The sequence below is a fragment of the Anomaloglossus baeobatrachus genome, chromosome 5 (assembly GCF_048569485.1).
Source record: "Anomaloglossus baeobatrachus isolate aAnoBae1 chromosome 5, aAnoBae1.hap1, whole genome shotgun sequence".
Taxonomy (NCBI): domain Eukaryota; kingdom Metazoa; phylum Chordata; class Amphibia; order Anura; family Aromobatidae; genus Anomaloglossus; species Anomaloglossus baeobatrachus.
This window is the reverse complement of record NC_134357.1, coordinates 479,779,205-479,799,700: the sequence shown is the minus strand read 5'-3', so window position 1 is coordinate 479,799,700 and position 20,496 is coordinate 479,779,205. Positions and strand designations below refer to the sequence as shown.

Here is a 20,496-nt window from a genome sequence, read left to right as displayed (position 1 = left end):
GTGTTTTTATGTACACCAGTCTACAGATCATCCCTTTATCAGACCATGGTGAGAGACAAGAGTAAATTCGATGTAGGTTTTACGCAACATTTCCCTTCTCAACTTTCTTAATGAATGACGACCACATTAGGATCCAATTTTGGTTCCGTTCCTCCAACACAGAAACAAAAGTAGAATTAATACCATGTAATTTTCTTCCTGAGCTGCGTCACAAGGAAAGATATACAGTATATGACCAGATTTGCACATTTCCGGTGTCTCATGGTTTAAGTGAACTCTGTGTAAAGGGTTTTTCCGGTTTCCCTCGACTGAAGTTTGTTTAAAAAAAAAAATAAAAAAATACTCTACTCATCCTCTTCGGGTAAAGCACTGAGTCTCCGCCGCTGGTCTCTGTGCTTGTTGTTGACTGCAGCACTGACATCACATTTATAGCACTGCAGTCAATAACTGAGGTCAGCGGCATATGCCGTCAACTAGGCTTGAAATCACCAATTGGCTGTGGCGCTGGTGTCAATGCTGAAAACAGTAACAGATACTGGGAGCAGTGATAGAAACTCAGCACTGGATCCATGGAGAGGGACTAAAGGATAGTTGTTGTTTTATATAAACAAATAAGGATCAGGCGTTTTTCAAAACTGTAAAGTCCTTATAGTAGTAATCTATGTTCAGATCATGGGAAGTCACATCTTTTGGCCATAATACAGACTCATAATGCAATGTGACCTCGGAGCAGTCTGAAGATGACTCTTGCACCATCTTTGTGCATGGATGATGAATGGCGATGTCCATAACCAAGTATGTTGTCATTGACTGATGATGATCCTTACACAGACCTCCATCATTGTCTACTGTTCACTCATCTTGTATTTGTTCCAATGCTTCGGTTGTAAGCACCCAACCATTGGAAGAATGGAAGACTTTTTTTCGACTAATGCCAAGTCTTAATAGCTGATATAGTTAATAAGCATCACCAAGAGAGAAGATACTACGCTTTGCATGCCTGGGGAGGTGCAACACTCGGTAACTGTCCCGGGATAAGCTAGCTAAGCATTACTACAATGTAATGAATGATGTTCTTCCATTACAACTCTAATGACATTTTGCTCAAAGTCTTGAATACTTTTTGGTAGGAAATGCCTTCTCCATCTTCAGAAGTCGGGTTGGGGTCCAGGTGGTCTTCATAGTTGCTGTCTGTAGTATCTAGCGATGACACAGTGGTAATGCTGTGGGACATGCTGGAGACACCATTTGGCATTGAACTTGGACATGCAATGTTGAGTAAGTCGTTGGACAGTGAGGTGGTAGATGAAGCATCATGCAAGATGTTGGTCATCGAGCTGGTGGAATTTACAGTGGACAATACATTAGTTATCGATCTTGGGATTGGCCTATGTGATAAGCCATTGGGCACTGAGCTGGTGGAAGGACTCGCAGGCATGTTATTAATGTCCAGCTGCTTTGCACTGCAGAACGGGGTGTAATATTCAGTCATTTCCTCGAACTGCTCTCCATCGATTTTATAATATTTCTTCTTTGCTTGCAAGATATTGTTGAATCTGAAGCCCCAAAGTATTTCACGGGGCAAGTAGGATGTTCGCGACTGATGGGATGTTCCTGTGGAATCCCCTGTATATATGAATGTCACTAAGATCTCAAATCTGCCAGAAGCCAAAGCTTTTCGATCCAGAGCATATAAAGGACTATCTTGGTCAATAACATGGACAACCGTGACCGGTGTGACCAATATGATTTGGTCACTGACCAATTTGAGATCTTTGTACTCCATTACGATCCCTTTCTCGTGATCTTCATTATAGCGGAGTAGTTGGGCCCTCACGTTTCCCTCTACCACATGGTTTGGACGGAAGTCACCAATTCGCCACATGAGGCAGAGTTTTCCATCCCTCAAGCCAACAAGAGCAAAGTAACTGAAACGCACCGTCTGTGCTCTTTTCCGGGCGGTAGCCATCTTGGCCATAGCGGCACCTATTATAAATGTGTCAATAATACAGCTGAATACTGATTGTATAGTGACCAATATAATCGCCAAAGAGCACTCCTCTGTGACACAGCGGCTACCATAGCCAATGGTTGTCTGTGTCTCAAGTGAGAATAAAAATGCTCCTGCAAATGTGCGAACATTGTCAATGCAAGGCGTTATATCCAAGTTGTTGAAATCGCCATGGTGTAAGGCGATGATCCAGAAGAATAAGCCAAACAGAAGCCACGATAAAACATAGGATAAGGAAAATATGATCAGCATGTGACGCCACTTCATATCAACCAACGTGGTGAAGATGTCAAGAACGTAACTCTCCCACTCGCCAAGGATGCTTTTGAAGTAGACATTGCAGGTGCCATCTTTTTGCATAAATCGGTGCTGGTAGGATTTTTTGTACATCAGACTGTGTTGATGCCATGTGTGCTCTTTTACATTGACCAGCTTCCATGTATCTGTAACTTGTGTCATCTTGGCATTCAATGCGAACCTTCATGCAATGTTATATTCTGTCGTGAGTGAACTCCTGAAAAAGAAATTGTTTTGTAAGAATTATTACAATTTTTTTTTTAACTTTATGTGAAGACATATGATTAGTAGAGTTATTGCAAATTGATGCACAAGACCTGGTCCAGTGGTATTCCATGGCCAGAACAGGAACCCTGAGAACCACCATCTACCTTCTGGCATCTGCGGCTCCTCTTTTGACTAGTCAGTCCAGCACTTGAGGCCAGTTAATCAAAAGAAGAACAACGATTGTCGGATGGTAAGAGACAGTTCTCAGGGCTCCTGTCCTGTGAAGATATATGGTTAGTAGAAATATTGTGTTGATTCACAAGAACTGGTCCAGTGGTATTCCATGGCCGGAACAGGACCCTTGAGAACCGTTTCCTATCCCCCAGCATCTGCGGCTCCTCTTTTGACTAGTCAGTCCCGCACTTGAGGCCAGTTAATCAAAGAAGAACAACGATTGTTGGATGGTAAGAGACAGTTCTCAGGGTTCCTGTCCTGTGACGATATATGATTATTAGAGATATTGCAAATTGATTCACAAGACCTAGTCCAGTAGTATTCCACGGCCAGAACAGGAACTCTGAGATCCGGCACCTACTTCCCGGCATCTGTGGCCCCTCTTTTGACTAGTCAGTCTGGCACTTGAGACGAGTTAATCAAAAGAAGAATAACGATTGTCGGAAGGTAAGAGACAGTTCTCAGGGCTCCTGTCCTGGGAAGACATATGGTTAGTAGAGATATTGCAAATTGATTCACAAGAACTGGTCCAGTGGTATGCCATGGCCGGAACAGGAACCCTGAGATCCACCACCTACCTACCGGCATCTGTGGCCCCTCTTTTGACTAGTCAGTGTGGCACTTGAGGCCAGTTAATTAAAAGAAGAACCACGATTGTTGGATGGTAACAGAAGGTTCTCAGGGATCCTGTCCTGCAGAAACAGACTAGTGATGTGGCTGTTAACCAGGCACCACAATTCGGATTTGGCAATTGTCATGGTGAGCTTTCGGAGCCCATTCTAACCCTTCTAATTTGGGTTTCAGCTTGCATATCCCACCCCTGACTCTTGAGGCCACCAACTATGAAAATCTACTTGATGAGTGGGATCTCAACTTTTTCACCATCAAATATACACATGCAATTGGTGTTGATTTTCCGTTTTGACCATAAGACCTATAGCCAATCATAAAAGTAAACTTTCTGCCATATTTGGCCCCTTTTTTCTTTTTTTTCTGAAGTCCATATTAACGAAACCAGACGTTCACAAGCAAAGTGTGGAAAATAAAGAAACAGCAATGAGATTTCAAATGGAAAACATGTTCATGGTTTTAATTGTTTTCACGTTCACAGCTTCAAACAATAGTTATTTTAGAAATAACCACAGACATCGGGGAATAAATCCGCTTAAATCAGAAGCTACTGGTTGACTCTGCTCTGGATTACGGAAAGAATATTTTTACATCAATTGTGTCGGTTTATAAAAATGCTGGAACACCACTTTCCTGAAATAATTAAAAAAATGTTCTTTCGGTTCTTGCATGATGAAGTTTGCATGTCTCAACAAGACTAACAAAACAGCAGATGATACCGGGAACATTCTCCTAATTGTCACAATCACACAAAAAGTGCAGCTGCACAGCGCAGCCGGGTACAGCGCCAAATATAGCAGCAAATTATTCTTCAGAACAGATAGCTTTCACAACCCAAGAAGACAGAAAGAGATCTGGATACTTTTTCTTTTCTTTTATAGCTTTAATTTTTGTGAACGGCAGCTGTTTTATCTTTATAGTTGACCTATCGCATAATTCCAGACACAATACTCACCCCAGTGTCCATAGAGCAAACCTCCAGCCATAAATCAAACCTTGACTGTGCTCCAGAGGATTCTTGTATGAATAAATAGAGATTTAGTAAGGTAATCAACCATGAATTATGTATAACTACTATAATAGAACTTTCTATGATAGGAATATAACTACTATAATACTGCCCTCTATGTCCAAGAATATAACTACTATAATACTGCCCCTATATACAAGAATAAAACTGCTATAATACTGCCCATATGTGCAAGAATATAACTACTATAATACTGCTCCTATGTACAAGAATATAACTACTATAATACTCCTCGCTATGTCCAAGAATATAACTACTATAATACTGCTCCCTATGTACAAGAATATAACTACTATAATACTGCTCCCTATGTACAAGAATATAACTACTATAATACTGCTCCCTATGTACAAGAATATAACTACTATAATTCTGCCTCTATGTCTAAGAATACAACTACTATAATGCTGTCTCTATGTACAAGAACATAACTACTATAATACTGCTCCCTATGTACAAGAATATAACTACTTTAATACTGCTCCCTATGTACAAGAATACAACTACTATAATACTGCCCCTATGTACAAGAATATAACTACTATAATACTGCTCCTATGTACAAGAATATTACTACTATAATACTGCCTCTATGTACAAGAATACAACTACTATAATACTGCTTTTATGTACAAGAATATCATTACTATAATACTGCCTCTATGTACTAGAATATAACTACTATAATACTGCCCCATATGTACAAGAATATAGCTACTCTAATGCTGCTATGTACAAGAATACATACTGCTTTTATGTACAAGAATATAACTACTATAATACTGCCCCATATGTACAAGAATATAACTACTATAATACTACCCCTATGTACAAGAATATAACTACTATAATACTGCCCCCTATATGCAAGAATATAACTTCTATAATACTGCTCCTATGTACAAGAATATAACTACTATAATACTGTCCCCTATGTACAAGAATATAACTACTATAATACTGCCCCATATGTACAAGAATATAACTACTATAATACTGCTCCTATGTACAAGAATATAACTACTATAATATTGCTTCTATGTACAAGAATATAACTACTATAATACTGCCCCATATGTACAAGAATATAGCTACTCTCATGCTGCTGTTATGTACAAGAATACATACTGCTTTTATGTACAAAAATATAACTACTATAATACTGCTTTTATGTACAAGAATATACCTACTATAATACTGCCTCCTATGTACAAGAGTATAACTACTATAATACTTCCCCCTATGTACAAGAATATAACTACTATAATACTGCTCCTATGTACAAGAATATAACTACTATAATGCTGCCTCCTATGTACAAGAATATTACTACTATAATACTGCCTCTATGTACAAGAATATAACTACTATAATACTGCTTCCTAAGTACAAAAATATAACTACTATAATGCTGCCCCCTATGTACAAGAATATAACTGCTATATTACTGCCCCCTATGTGCAAAAATATAACTGCTATAATACTGCTCCTATGACAAGAATATAACTATTATAATACTGCCCCATATGTACAAGAATATAACTACTATAATACTACTCCTATGTACAAGAATATAACTACTATAATACTGCCCCATATGTACAAGAATATAACTACTATAATACTACTCCTATGTACAAGAATATAACTACTATAATACTGCCCCCTATATGCAAGAATATAACTTCTATAATACTGCTCCTATGCACAAGAATATAACTACTATAATATTGCTTCTATGTACAAGAATATAACTACTATAATACTGCCCCATATGTACAAGAATATAGCTACTCTCATGCTGCTGTTATGTACAAGAATACATACTGCTTTTATGTACAAAAATATAACTACTATAATACTGCTTTTATGTACAAGAATATACCTACTATAATACTGCCTCCTATGTACAAGAGTATAACTACTATAATACTTCCCCCTATGTACAAGAATATAACTACTATAATACTGCTCCTATGTACAAGTATTACTACTATAATACTGCCTCTATGTACAAGAATATAACTACTATAGTACTGCTTCCTAAGTACAAAAATATAACTACTATAATGCTGCCCCCTATGTACAAGAATATAACTGCTATATTACTGCCCCCTATGTGCAAAAATATAACTGCTATAATACTGCTCCTATGACAAGAATATAACTATTATAATACTGCCCCCTGTATGCAAGAATATAACTACTATAATACTGCTTCCTATGTACAAAAATATAACTACTATAATACTGCCGCCTATCTACAAGAATATAATTGCTATAATACTGCCTCTTATGTACAGGAATATAACTACTATAATACTGCTCCTATGTACAAGAATATAACTACTATAATACTGCCCCCTATGTACAAGAATATAACTACTATAATACTGCTCCTATGTACAAAAATATAACTTTTTGGCTATTTCCACAATGAACAATACTGAGACTAGGAGTCTATTATAGAATTACAGAGTAATTTGCTTTATTTCTTCTAATATGAATGTAAGCAATTTACATGGATTCTGTCCCTTATAGAGGGAGGGTCCCGACTGCTGCGCGATAGGGAATTCCAAGCCTCAATAATGACCTGGAGATGTAAAATTTTACAATAAAAGAATTTCTATTTAAACATTAAGAACTCAGACGTAAATAGCACGGAGCGGCAGACACTTACACAAACTTAAAAGTCATGCAACGAGGCAGCAATTTGCACTCGAATATCTTAGAGAAACAAACACAATGACATTTAATTTCTGTAAGTGAAACCAGACCCCATAAAAAACGCCATGGAAGCGCTGAAGGTTGACGCTATAATAAGCACCAGAAGTCTAGAGTTCAGCCCATTCTATTTTCCGGTAGATGTTCGCTCAGATTCCACCGTCTTAGCACGTAATAGTGCTGTTCAACAGACGACTGATTAACCCATCAACTACGAAACATAAAAGGACGCATATATGGGATTGGTGGAGGGTTGTGATGAGTAAGTACTACCATGTTTGAGTGCTCAGTACTCGTAACGAGCAACTGTAAGCTCGGACGGGCACGACTGGTTTGCCGAGTATAATGGAAGTCAATGGGGATCTCGAGCATTTTTCCAAAAGATTTTCAGGACAAATGCTTCAATTCCCCATTGACTTCCATTAAACTCAGTAAATGAGTCGAGGTCGTCTGAGCATCAAACTGCTCGTTACTAAAGATTGGTGAGTGTGCTCAACACTGCTCACTACTCGATCGATCATCGGGATTCTTGGGTACTCGTGGAGCTTGGCAGAGTATCGTGGAAGTTCGAATATTTCAAAGTGAAATAACAACCACAATGCACAGGTTTGCTTCACTGCATGATGTGTACCGACACCCCAGGGAGAGCCATTCACAGTCTTTGAATGGCTCTCCCTGAAGATAAAACAACATTCTCGAACATAGTGTGACCAAAAAAAAACCCGCCCTCAAGCTGGAAATTCTCTGTTTATGGCTAACTGCATGTGAGCAGAGACCCAAACAGGTCAATCAATGACTTTCCATAATGCTTGTTACTCTCATCAAGCTCGTCCGAGCGTTTGACCACCTTTAATCGAGTAATGAGCATTTGAGCATTTTGGTGTTACTAGCACCCGAGCATGCTAGTGCTTGCTCATCACTAATGGGGGTCTCTCCTTTGACGACATTGTTGTGAAGCCCATTGGAGAGTCACAGCCCCTTTACTGTAGCACCACATTCAAACCTCTGTCTGTGTATTGTAGCACAGTCCCGTTAATGCACATACTGAAGAGGCGAAGGTTTCAGACCTTAATTAGCCAGTTAGGGTTATGGCTTATTCACTATCATCGTTAGGAAAGGCCACGTGATGCAAATTATAGAGCTGTATAAAAACCCATTCTCCTCTAACCTTGTGCCAAAAAACAGCAGTCATAGATTCTTCTAAGCAGCTGCCTAGCACTCTGAAATTCAAAATGATAGAGGCTGACAAACCAGGAAAAGGTTATAAGAAAATAGCAAGTTACCCTTTCCTCAGAAATGTATTTAAGAAATGGTAGCTACCAGGAACAGTGGAGGCCAAGATAAGTTCTGGAAGACCAAGCAAAATTTCTGGTCTTAAGTAGGTCTTAAAAGAAATAGTAAAATACAACCACAGATAAAACAATACATGACAAATTACGCTATGTCATTATGTCTTTAACAAAAATTAGAATGAAATGCTGAATTAGTATGTGAAAAATTAAGGACACTCCTACCGTAATATAGCCACAGGAATTAAGAATGTGAGTTTAAGCTAGCTGCTGATAATCAAATGCCCCTAGTTAAATGATCATCAGCAAGTGTGACCACCTCTATAAAAGCAGAAGTTTTAGCAGTTTGCTGGTCTGGAGCATTCAGTCATGTTTTAACACAATGCTTAGTAAGAAAAATATTAGCAATGATCTTAAAGAAGCAATTGTTTCTGTCCTTTAACCTGGGAAGGGTTTGGCCATTTCCCAAAAAATTTGAGTCCATCAATTTACAGTGAGAGAGTTTATTTATAAATGGAAACATTCAAGACAGTTGAAATTGTTCCTGAGAGCCAATATCTTCAGAAAATTTACTCCAAGTTCCAACGGTGCAGTCCTCAAAAAAAAAATTGCAAATAATCCCAAGAGCTACAGCTCAGTCTCTAAAGGCAACAGTTAGTAAATGTTCAAGTTCATTATAGTTGAATTAGGAAAAAAATGGAATACTTATGGCTTGTTTGGAAGAGTTGCCAGAAGAAAACCTCTTCTTTCTAAAAAACAACATGGTTACATGGATAAAGTCTATAAAGTTGCATCTGAACAAATCTACGATTTCTGGAACAATGACTTTAGACAGTTACAATGGCCGAGTCACACTCCAGACCTCAATGCAGTTGAAATGCTGTAGTGGGACCTTAAAGGGATTGTTTCTTTTTATATGATGGGTAAAATTGTAAAGACTTGTACAATTTTTCTGTTATTACAAATCCTGTTCATTTTCAAGAATGGAGGGATTTTAAGTTCACAGCTTACAGGTCATTGAGCATGCTCCTTGCCTATGAAACAGGCCACCTTACAGGAACATGTGCAATTGTCACTCCGACGCCAGATAGATGTGACCAGATTCAGTGCTCCTGTGCTCATTCGATGCTGCCTTCACATAGGGCCAAACTGTCAATCTTCAAGGGCGCACCGCTTCCCTAGAAAGCCAGGAGGCAGGGGAGCAGTGCGCTCCTGCAGAAAGAAGATGAGTATATCTTTATAAGAGAGCTGAATATAAACGAATGCCCGCAAAGCTTAAAGACTTGAAGCGACAATATAAAGAAGCATGGGACAAAATTCTTTCAGGACCACATGACGGACTGATAAAGTCATCTAGAAAATCATTACTTCAAATTATTGCTGCCAAAGTTAATTTGATGAGCTATTGATTACTGACGTGTACTTAATTTTTCACAAGTTGCTTCAGAGTTTTGCTTAATAAATATTTGGCAAGGTATAATTTGGTGGACAAGACCAACACCAATTGCAAAAATGAAAAGGTGGATGTCCTACGCTGAGTGCTGTGTGACTTATGTTTCTGCTCAGAAAACGGATGGAGCCTAGCCAAGTCTATGGACATTTTATGGATCCTTACATCAAATTGAGAGGAGAGCCAAGCAAAAAATGAATGTTCACAGCATTCAACTTGGCCCATTTTAGAGATCAGTGTGTTTCTCATCCTTCGAAGACTCACCGATTTAGAGATCGGTGTGGTTCTCATCCTTCGGAGACCTACCGAATTAGAGATCGGTGTGGTTCTCATCCTTCGAAGACCCACCAATTTAGAGATCTGTGGGGTACTCATTCTTTGAAGCCCCACCGATCAAAATTACTGACATGTCTATGACTTTTTAAAACTTTTTTTAATGAAAGATTCACAATATACTTGTTAATAAAGATAAGAATACCCTGCCTTCCTTGAAAAACAGGTATTTCTTGATCTTCCTACAAGAGATGTCCCGGAATGACGCCACTGTGATACCACTAAATGTAATTAGGCTGTAAGATTTTACTCATGAAAGGGGAAAAAGGTTCATTGGGAATTAGGAATTGTCTGTGGTTTCTGAAGCATGTCCCCTTTAAAGGGACTTTTGACTGCATTGTTTAATTTGATTTAAAGTACCTCACCCATTTGGTGCTGCTCCACTGATTCCGGAACAATTTTTCTTTTACTTCTGTGCCCCTCTGTTCCAAAGTTATGGTCCCTGTAATAATGGTACAAATATTTCCTATAACCAACTGACCATGTGGCACAGAACTTCAATGTGGGTGTGGCCATGTTTTGATTGGTCAGCGTCACAGGAGAAAAAAGCAAACGCCCACAGAAAAGTTTTCAGGTAGGAAAATTTACCCCATTATTACTGGGGGCATAATTTGGGAACGGAGAGGCACAGAAGAAAAAGAAAAAACGTTCCAGAATCAGTGGAATAGCAGCAATTAGATGATGTACTCAGTTTAAATTTAAAAATCCACTGAACGTTGCCTTTTAATGGAACCTTCTTCTGAAACCACAGAAATTTGTTTGATTCCTAATTGATTTCCTGGAAGTACTGCACCAATTTTAGCTTAATTAATACCAATGAAAGGTCCCCTATATTATAGTATTACGTGACCTATGGATAATGGTCTCTAAAGTCCACAACCATTTAAAGGTACCTGAACTCTTTTGGCCGAAAATGACAGGTCACCTTCTTCTCATTTCTACTGAAACCAGTATGGGAGTATCTCTGATTGGCTTGGAGGACATTGGCACCTCTTGGAATCAATGGAATAGGTTGTACTCACATGCTGAAGTTGTTGGCCGCTGTGGCGGCAATAGTGCATAATTTTGTCACCATTTTCCAAATTCGAGGCAAAAACATTACAGGTGTATTGTGATTGTAGCTAAAAATGCAATTTTTTTTTTCCTTTATGTTAACTATTAACAGCAAGTGTACCTCATACCTAATAGAGGGGGCACATATATTGACTAAGAGCATATATTTTAAGGAAAATGCTTTAGAAATCGGTAAACAAAACATTCACAGGATATAATACGGGTCATAAAACAAGGAGCGCTGCCAAAGTGTAAAGTCCGCTGCATATCTTGGTAAAGTACATGTCGTCCTGGACTAATCCCATTTCTACAAGCATCTGTATTTTCATTAGAAGGTAATCTGACGTAATTGCAGTAGTGCTCAGGAGTTTGTTTATGAAGTCGGTGACAGGCGCTCATCCCTCCGACAGCCTGCAGCCCATAAACCACAATGAGAAGGGTCAGCGCCAGAACATTTCTCTAATATACTTTTCCTTTCACTTCCCTGATTTTTTTTCAAGACGTCTGCTTGCTGTCAGTGAAAAGGAACACGGCAGCTAACCTCCAGACCCGAATCAGTATACTTAAACAGGACTTGTCACTTGCTGTAAATATGAAATCATTTAAGCTGGTGTAAATGCCGCTGTTGTCTTCATTCCTGGGATATTTTTCTTTTATTCCTGCGCCTCTCCGTTCCTGAGATATGGCCTTTTCTTCCCAGTATATAATGATAGTCTTCTTAACCAAGTGGGCGTGGTCTTGATGCTGATGACGCCCACTTGGCTGAAAAGCCTAGATTTACATACTAGGAAAAGGAGGCTATAGGTCGGAAATGGAGAGGTGCAGGAACAAAAGAAAAACAGTGCCAGATTCAGGAGAACAGCGGCATTTACAACAGGTAAAAAAATACACATCTATATAAATGACAAGGGCAATCCTGTAGTCCTAGGCAGGAGAGAGATTGTGATGTTGCTGGCTTTAGTTCACAGAGGATTGTGTACACCGTACACATTATATTAAATAGGTGTAAAATCAAGCCTCTGTGCCATAGTGCAAAATCTACAAGACATTTGTCCACCTACCATTGACCATTTATAAAATATGGGGATTTAAGGACTTTTGGGCCACAACTGTTTAGGTGCTATTCGAATAACTACACCCCTCTATACCGACACTCTACACCATGTTCCAAATTATTATGCAAATTGGATTTAAATGTCATAGCAATTACCGTATTTTTCATTTTATAAGACACACCGGATTATATGACCCACCCCAAATTTAGAGATAAAGAAGGTAAAAAAAAATAAAAAATGGGGTCCATCTTATACTTTGGTGTTGTTTTACCAGAACGGGGCGGCAGTGGTGGTGGGTCACAAGAGGCAGACGCTGTGCTAGCAACAGCAGCAGGTCCAGGGTGGCAGCAGCAGGTCAGTGGTGTCAGTGGCGGGTCAGTGACTGCGGCAGTGGCAGGTCAGTGACAGTGGCGGGTCAGTGACAGCGGCAGAGGCGGCTTAGTGGTGGAGCAGGCCACTGCAGTGAGTATCCCAGTCTGTCCGCAGTCGCGGTTCAAATGATAACGCGCGGCGCATGCGCAGATGGATCTCTCATCCAAGAGCTCCATCTGCGCAAGTGCTGACTCCCAGCAGCCATTATTTGAAACCGGGACCGCGGACAGACTGGGGCACTCGCCGCATAGCCACCGCAGTCCGCACAGCCACCCGCCTGTCTGAAAGAGTGGCAGCCAGCAAGCCGCCCACCCGCACAGAGAGGCAGCCGACAGGCACCCGGCCACGTAGCGACAAGCGGCTGGCCGCTCGCACACAGAGCTGCACAGACAGCCCCCGGTAAGCTATATTTGGATTTTACGACGCACCCCTCATTTTTCTCCCAAATTTATGGGTGGAGAAGTGTGTCTTATAATCTGAAAAATACGGTAATTTTTTTATTTTTTTCAATGAAACTCATTGATGGTATTGTGTCTCAGGGTTCTTTGGATCACTGAACTCAATCTCAGATAACTATGAGAATTAGTTTGCCAGGTGAGCCCAATAAAAGGAAAACTGGATGTTCCACAATATTAAGCAGGCCACAGTTTTCAAGTAACATGGGAAAGAAAAAGGATCTCTCTTCTGCCGAAAAGCATCAAATAGTGGAATGCCTTGGACAAGGGATGAAAACATTAGATGTTCCACGAAAACATAAGCGTGATCATCGTACTGTGAAGAGATTTGTGGCTGATTCACAGCACATACATGTTCGTGCTGATAAAGGCAGAATGAGAAAGGTTTCTGCCAGGCAAGTCCATTGGATTAAGCTGCTAAAAAGCCATTACAAACCAGTAAACAGATATTTGAAGCTGCTTGTGCCTCTGGAGTCCCTCAAACCTCAAGGTGTAGGATCCTTCAATGGCTTGCTGTGGTACATAAACCTACTATTCATCCACCCCTAACCAGTGCTCACAAGCAGAAATAGTTGCATTACGCCCAGACATACATGAAGACTAATTTTCAAACAGTCTTGTTTACTGATGAATGTTGAGCAACCCTGGATGGTCCAGATTGATGGAGTAGTGGATGGTTGGTGGATGGCCAGCATATCCCAACAAGGGTGCGACGTCAGCAAGGAGGTGGAGGAGTCATGTTTTGGGCCGGAATCATGGGGAGACATCTGGTAGGCCCCTTTAGGGGTCCTGAATGTGTGAAAATGACCTCTGCAAAGTATATAGAGTTTCTGACTGACAACTTTCTTCCATGGTACAAAAAGCAGAAACGTGCCTTCAGGAGCAAAATCATCTTCATGCACGACAATGCACCATCTCATGCTGCAAAGAATACCTCTATGTCATTGGCTGCTATGGGCATAAAAGGAGATGAACTCATGGTGTGGCCACCATCTTCCCCTGACCTCAACTCTATAGAGAACCTTTGGAGTATCATCAAACAAAGATCTATGAGGGTGGGAGGCAGTTCACATCAAAACAGCAGCTCTGGGAGGCTATTCTGACATCATGCAAAGAAATTCAAGCAGAAACTCTCCAAAAACTCACAAGTTCAATGGATGCAAGAATTGTGAAGGTGATATCAAAGAAGGGTTCCTATGTTAATGTAACGCCCCTGTAAATGGGTCGTTACAGGGTATTAAATGTTACCTCATTTTTCCCGGGCAGGAGGAAGAAGAGTCCCCACAACACACACTCACATCACACTGGCAGGAAGGAGTTAATAGCTTTTGCAGCATGAAGTTTGTTCTGAGTCCATGACTCATCCTGTCTCCTTAATGAGCAGGTGGCTGGACACAGGCAGGTCCCCATGACAACCTAGGGGAGGGGGGCCTGAATAGGAGTGAGCTTAGTGCAGAGCTCACAGACGTTTTAGGCAGAACATCAGAGGCTGCAAGGGAGTGCAGACGTCCAGAGAACTGCTCCTGTTGAGGAGATGCCATGAGACCAGGGCTGATAACACCTAGAGGAGGGGAATGGAGCTGAGGACTGGGGTTCCCTGGAGAAAGTTGTACCCGGTGGCGGTTGTGTTAGGTCCGCTACCGGGGATGAGAGAGACAGAGAGGCGGCGAGTTCCCAAGATGCTCTATGCCACGGGGACGGCACTAACGCACCGAAAGGGAGAGACCCCCAGAACACCTCACCGGACATCCCTTCCTTCTACCTGCCCGGGACCGACCAAAGGCTACAGGCGGCGAGGACCAGCACCCGGGTGCGATGTGAAACGGACTTTAAATAAAGAACAACTGGAACCGCACACCATGACTGCTGTGAGTAATGCCGCCGCACTGTGCCCCCGGTGTCCCTGAGGACTGTTTCCCTGGGTCTCATTAACCTCTCGGGGCTCCCCCGCTCCACCCGTGGGGAGCGATTCCATCCGGCTGCCCGTAACACCTGCCCCGGAGAGAGACCGCGCAGCGGCGGCTGAACACCTGGCCGCAAACCACGGGTGGCGCTGCAAGCATCCCCCGTCCCCGTCCCATACCGTTTTCTGGGGGAGAGCGATGGCAAGCCCCCCCCAGGGACCCCGTTACCCTCCTTCCGTCCCCCTTGTAACACCGGACTGACGGTCGGACTTTCCTTTTATTGAAACCCGCCGGGGGTCACGGAAGCCGGGTTGGGCCACTCACAGCCTGACCCCGAATATCACCGGCCCGGTGACCGTGCGAGCCCTGCAAGCCCCGGCGTGGGCGTTTCATTAACATGTAACTTGGACAGTTAGGATGTTTTGGATTTAAATAGCTTTTTATTCCAGTGAATGTGACCCTTAATGCTGCAAATTCCACAAATGAGCATTTTCAGTTCTTTAAAACATATAAAATGTTTAGAAACGCTACAGTGCCTAATAATATGGAACAGTGCATTATGATTTTTTTTTTAATTTTGAAGATTACACTGTTATCATTGGGACTGGCATTACACCGACCATTTAGAAAAATCAGAGAAAAATATAATTTGCATAATAATTTGGAACATGGTGTCAGTCTGAAGTTGTGCGAAAATAGGATTAGTCTTTGTGGACTTGATGGGTCTTCCTGCACTTTAAAGGGAAACTATCAGGAGTAGTAATGAGTGAGCATTACCATGCTCGGGGCACTACCATGCTCGGGTGCTCGGTACACAAAATGAGCTGTTGGACACTCGGACGAGTTTCACTCCAGTACCGAGTATAATGGAAGTCAATGGGAAACATGAACATTTTTCTGGAAAATCTTCTGTAAAAATGCTCAAGTTTACCATTGACTTCCATTATACTCGGTACTCGAGTCGAGCCCATCTGACCTGCTTGTTTCGAGTACCACGAACTCGAGCATGGTAATATAATAATATATAATAATATTTATTCATTTATATAGCGCTGTTAATTCCACAGCACTTTACATACATTGTCAACACTGTCCCCATTGGGGCTCACAATCTAAATTCCCTATCAGTATGTTTTTATGTTTTTGGAGTATGGGAGGAAACCGGAGTACCCGGAGGAAACCCACGCAAACACGGGGAGAACATAGAAACTCCTTGCAGATGTTGTCCTTAGTGGGAATTGAACCCAGGACCCCAGCGCTGCAAGACTGCAGTGCTAACCACTGAGCCACCGTGCCGCCGAGCATGGCAATGCTCGCTCATCACTAGTCAGGAGCCATTATTCAACAATACAATCATGTTCTTGATGTTGCATAATGCTATTTACTTGTCTTCAAAAACAATTTTTATTGCCCTTTTACTCGGCAAAGGCACATCCTCTTCAATTAGTCCGGTGGCCACCACTACAGAGCAGTCCAGCTTTTGGTTGGCATTCTTTGAAATTGTCAAAGACATCTTGTGCATGCGGCAGCAATTCATGTCCTATCTAGGATAAGTCATAAATATTAGGTTGGTGGCGGTTTGACACCTGGTACTGTGTAATGGCTGTGAGTTGTACTACATGGTCTCTCCTATACACAAGTATGGTAGAGAAAATGTGTGACGCCCTGGGCAAGCCAGGGATCACAGGTAATGACATCACCACACCCTACACCCCGGTTAGGTACACCTAAGCTAGACCAGAAATCCTTGTTGCCTTCCTCCAGGGGCTGATGTCCACACCAGGGGGTGGGCCAGGCGGTTGGCTCCGCCCACCGAGGAGTTCACAGTCCTGGAGGCGGGAAAACCAGGCAGTTGAAGTAAGAGTTAGAGGAGAGGAGAGATCAGGGTTGGAGTTTGAAGTAGAAGGAGGGAAAATAGTGAACGAGAAAAAGTGACAGTTTGAAAGCCTGAAGTTGGTCCGGGTGTGTGCCCCGGACTGAGACAGCAAGGTTAGCAGACGGCGGTGACCGTCTGCAGGAGTGGCCTATCGGAGGTGCTGTAAGGACCGTGGACGGGTGGTGGCCCGGCGGTACCGGACCGGTACACAAGGAGAAGCCAGCACCATTGGCAGGGGCCTTTCGGATCCCGGCAAGGCTAGGAGTCGCCGTGAATTTGCCAAATCCGTCAGTGAAGGGGACCTCCGGGTCTCCAAACAACTAAGTCCCGATTGAAGGCAACCGTCCAACCATAGGAGAGAGACACCGCCACCGCCAAGGCACCAGTTTCTTAGGGCCAGCGCCTGCGGGCAAAGAGGGGCTCCTCCGACCCATATCCAAGTCGGGGAGCGGGTTACCGGTGGGAACCCATCGCTACCAACATTACACAAGGTGCAGGGAAAGAGACAGTCACTGTTAGCTACCGGGGAAAAGCAACAGCAGCCGTCCGTGGGAACCGTCTTTCCAGCCGTGTGTTTTACCGAGAACTGTGTCAACGTCTCAGGCTGAGTGAGTACCACCGTGCTGTACGGCACAGCGCTGCCCCCGCGACCCTGCACCTCACCAGGCCCCGCACCCGGCCTGCCATCCATCCCTACCCCATCACCGGGCCCCGGGACTACCAACCCCCTACCCACGGAGGGGAGAAATAACAACAAAGCTGCTCCCTGTCACCGTTCCCGGGATCCCCATACAGAGCAGTGGTGGTGTCCACACAATCACCACAACCGTGGGTGGCGTCACGGACAATAAATCCCCAAAACCAATCCCCTTTTCACTCACGGGCGAGGAGCGCCGCTCGAGTCCCCGGGATCCGGCCCATCGCTCGAGCCACCGAGCAGCAGAGGCCGCAGCAGCGGCAGCCGGACCCGAGCAGTGGGAGAGCGCAGCGTCCCCTCCTCCTCCCGCGACAAATGGAGTACCACTAGCTGATTAATGACGATGCCATGAGTTCGACTCACGCTAATCTGGATGGATGACCTGTGCTAAGGATAGACCACCCACTTTGAATTTCTGGAGAACTTCATTAATTACCTCTACATGTACACAAGAAGATACACTATGGATAAAAGTATTGTACCCCACCCTACAATCACTGTATTCTAGTTTCTTATTCAATCACAGAGCCTCGGGTTTATAACATCCAGCCCCCTCGCCACCTGTGTATAACCCATATTCCCCCAGTGTATAACATTCAGCCCCTCACCCCCCAGTTTATAAAATCCAGCCCCTCGCCCCCAGTGTATAAAGTCCAGCCCATCGCCCCCGGTGTATAGCATCCAACCCCTCGCCCCCGGTGTATAACATCTAGCTCCTCGGCCCCGGTGTATAACATTCAGTCCCTTGCCCCCAGTGTATAACATCTGGCCTCTTTCCCCTGGTGTATAACCTCCGGTGTTATGGATGGTGTTTCTGTCGGCTTGGCTGTTGCTGGTTGTGAAGAGTTTAATCTTCTTCTTGAGGATGCTTCTGGGCTCCTTCTAGTGGCCAGTGCTGGAAGTATGTCAGGTTCTTTGCTTGTCACTAAGACAGAGATGCAAGGCCTGGCTTTAATCCCAGTGGGCCAATCATGTCCAGCCCTTGTGTATAAAGGAATGGATTCTGCCTCAGACGGACGCCGGTGATATTGTTTTCCTGTGTCTATCTAGCTCTAGTGAACATGTCTTGAACACCAGGTCCTCCTGTCATGTGGGCCGTGTTCCTTTGTGCCACCAGACATTTCTCCAGTGTTTTTTTTTCCTTGGAGATCTCCAGTGTTGTCTGCTGCGGTGTGTCTGTTTTTTGGATGCAATTTTGCCTTTTTTCCTAGTCATCCTGAACTCGCCTTTAGAGCCTGGGATAAGTTACTTTGTCTTCTTTCCTGTGACTGAATGGTTGTCACACATTTTTCTCTTTTGTGCAATATTTATTTGATTCTGTTTCAATTCATTGTTAAATGTTATGGAAATTGTTCATTCTCAGTGAAAAAATGCATAGTGGAGTTTTTTCTCTCTTTCTGAATGTTGTTCTGCTTTTTTCCGATCAAATATGCATTTAAGTTCCATTGGGTTCCCACTGATGATCTTTTTCAAAAGGACATTGCTGAGAATCCACTGAAGACTTTTTTCCACCATTTTTGCATATTCACTTTTTGTTGTATTTAGTATTCCACTTCTATGTGCTGTTCATTATTAGTCGTGTTGGACATTGAATATTTCTGTGCCTATGGCAGTTGCTACTAAGCCATTTTTTGTGACAACCTCTTTGGATGCTAATCCTGCCTGATACTCTGCATAAGAGTTCCCTGATGTAGTGGGTGGAGGATCATGTGGTCCTAAGGGAATTTTGATCATCAAGAATTGGCATATACTAGGGTTTTTGCTGGCTGCACCCAGTGATTTATCCTATCCTTTGTGTCTAAAGGCCGCTTTACACGCTACGACATCGCTCAAGTAATCTCGTTGGGGTCACGGAATTTGTGACGCACATCCGGCCGCTTTAGCGATGTCATTGCGTGTGACACCTATGAGCGATTTTGAATCGTCGCAAAAACGTTCAAAATCGCTAATCGGTTACATGGCCCCCTAATCTCGATTATCGTTGCTGCTGCAGCTACGATGTAGTTTGACGCTCTTGCGGCAGCAAATATCGTTATGTGTGACACCGCAGGAACGAGGAACCTCACCTTACCTGCGTCCACCCGCAATGAGGAAGGAAGGAGGTGGGCGGGATGTAACGCCCCGCTCATCTCAGCCCCTCCGCTTCTATTGGGCAGCCGCTTAGTGACGTCGCTATGACGCCGAACAAACCGCCCCCTTAGAAAGTAGGCGGTTCGCCGGTCACAGCGACGTCGCTAAGCAGGTAAGTAGTGTGATAGGTCCGTGCGATTTTGTGAGCCACGGGCAGCGATTTGCCTGTGTCGCACAACCGATGGGGGCGGGTACGCACGCTAGCAATATCGGTCACGATATCGCAACATGTAAAGCAGCCTTTAGTTAGCAAGGCCTCTCTTTGCTCAAGTCTATTTCAAACTAACTGTGTATTGTTTACTTCTTATATCATCGGCAATATATGTTGGGGGCTTTAACTATCCCTTTGGGGCTGCTCTGAGGCAAGTGAAGATTCCTTTCTTTATCTTTGAGGCTAGCTAGTTTCTTAGGCGGTGAGGAGGCATCTAAGTAGAGTAGGCATGCTCCACCGCTATTTCTAGTTGTGTATAAATAGTCAGGGGGTTCCTGACAGTTAGTTTCCAACCACTCTTGTGCTCTATTTTTGGGGTTTACCTGTTTTTTTTCTTCCCGGACTATTGGGGTAGTAGTTCTTGGGTTACCCTATTCCTGGATTGGGAAGGAGTTTACCCTTGAATGGGATATTTACAGGAATATCAGCGGTCTCCTGACCATACCACTTCGGCCCCTCGCCCCCCGTGTATAACATCCAGCCCCTCGAGATGGTGTATAACCTATGGCTCCTTGCCCCCAGTTTATAAAATTTGGCC

General features: G+C 43.0%; 1 protein-coding gene across 3 annotated transcripts in view; it reads right to left on the bottom strand.

Annotated features, from left to right (window-relative positions):
• Nucleotides 1-932: 932 nt before the first annotated feature.
• The window catches only part of KCNJ16 (potassium inwardly rectifying channel subfamily J member 16), a 105,808-nt gene continuing 86,244 nt past the window's right edge, over nt 933-20,496 (bottom strand). For all 3 annotated transcript variants that reach the window (XM_075350674.1, XM_075350675.1, XM_075350673.1), the window contains one exon: nt 933-2,525. In XM_075350674.1, coding sequence (XP_075206789.1) covers nt 1,082-2,470 — 1,389 coding nt within the window. In that variant the 5' untranslated portion in view covers nt 2,471-2,525 and the 3' untranslated portion in view covers nt 933-1,081. The remainder of the gene's footprint in view (nt 2,526-20,496) is intronic.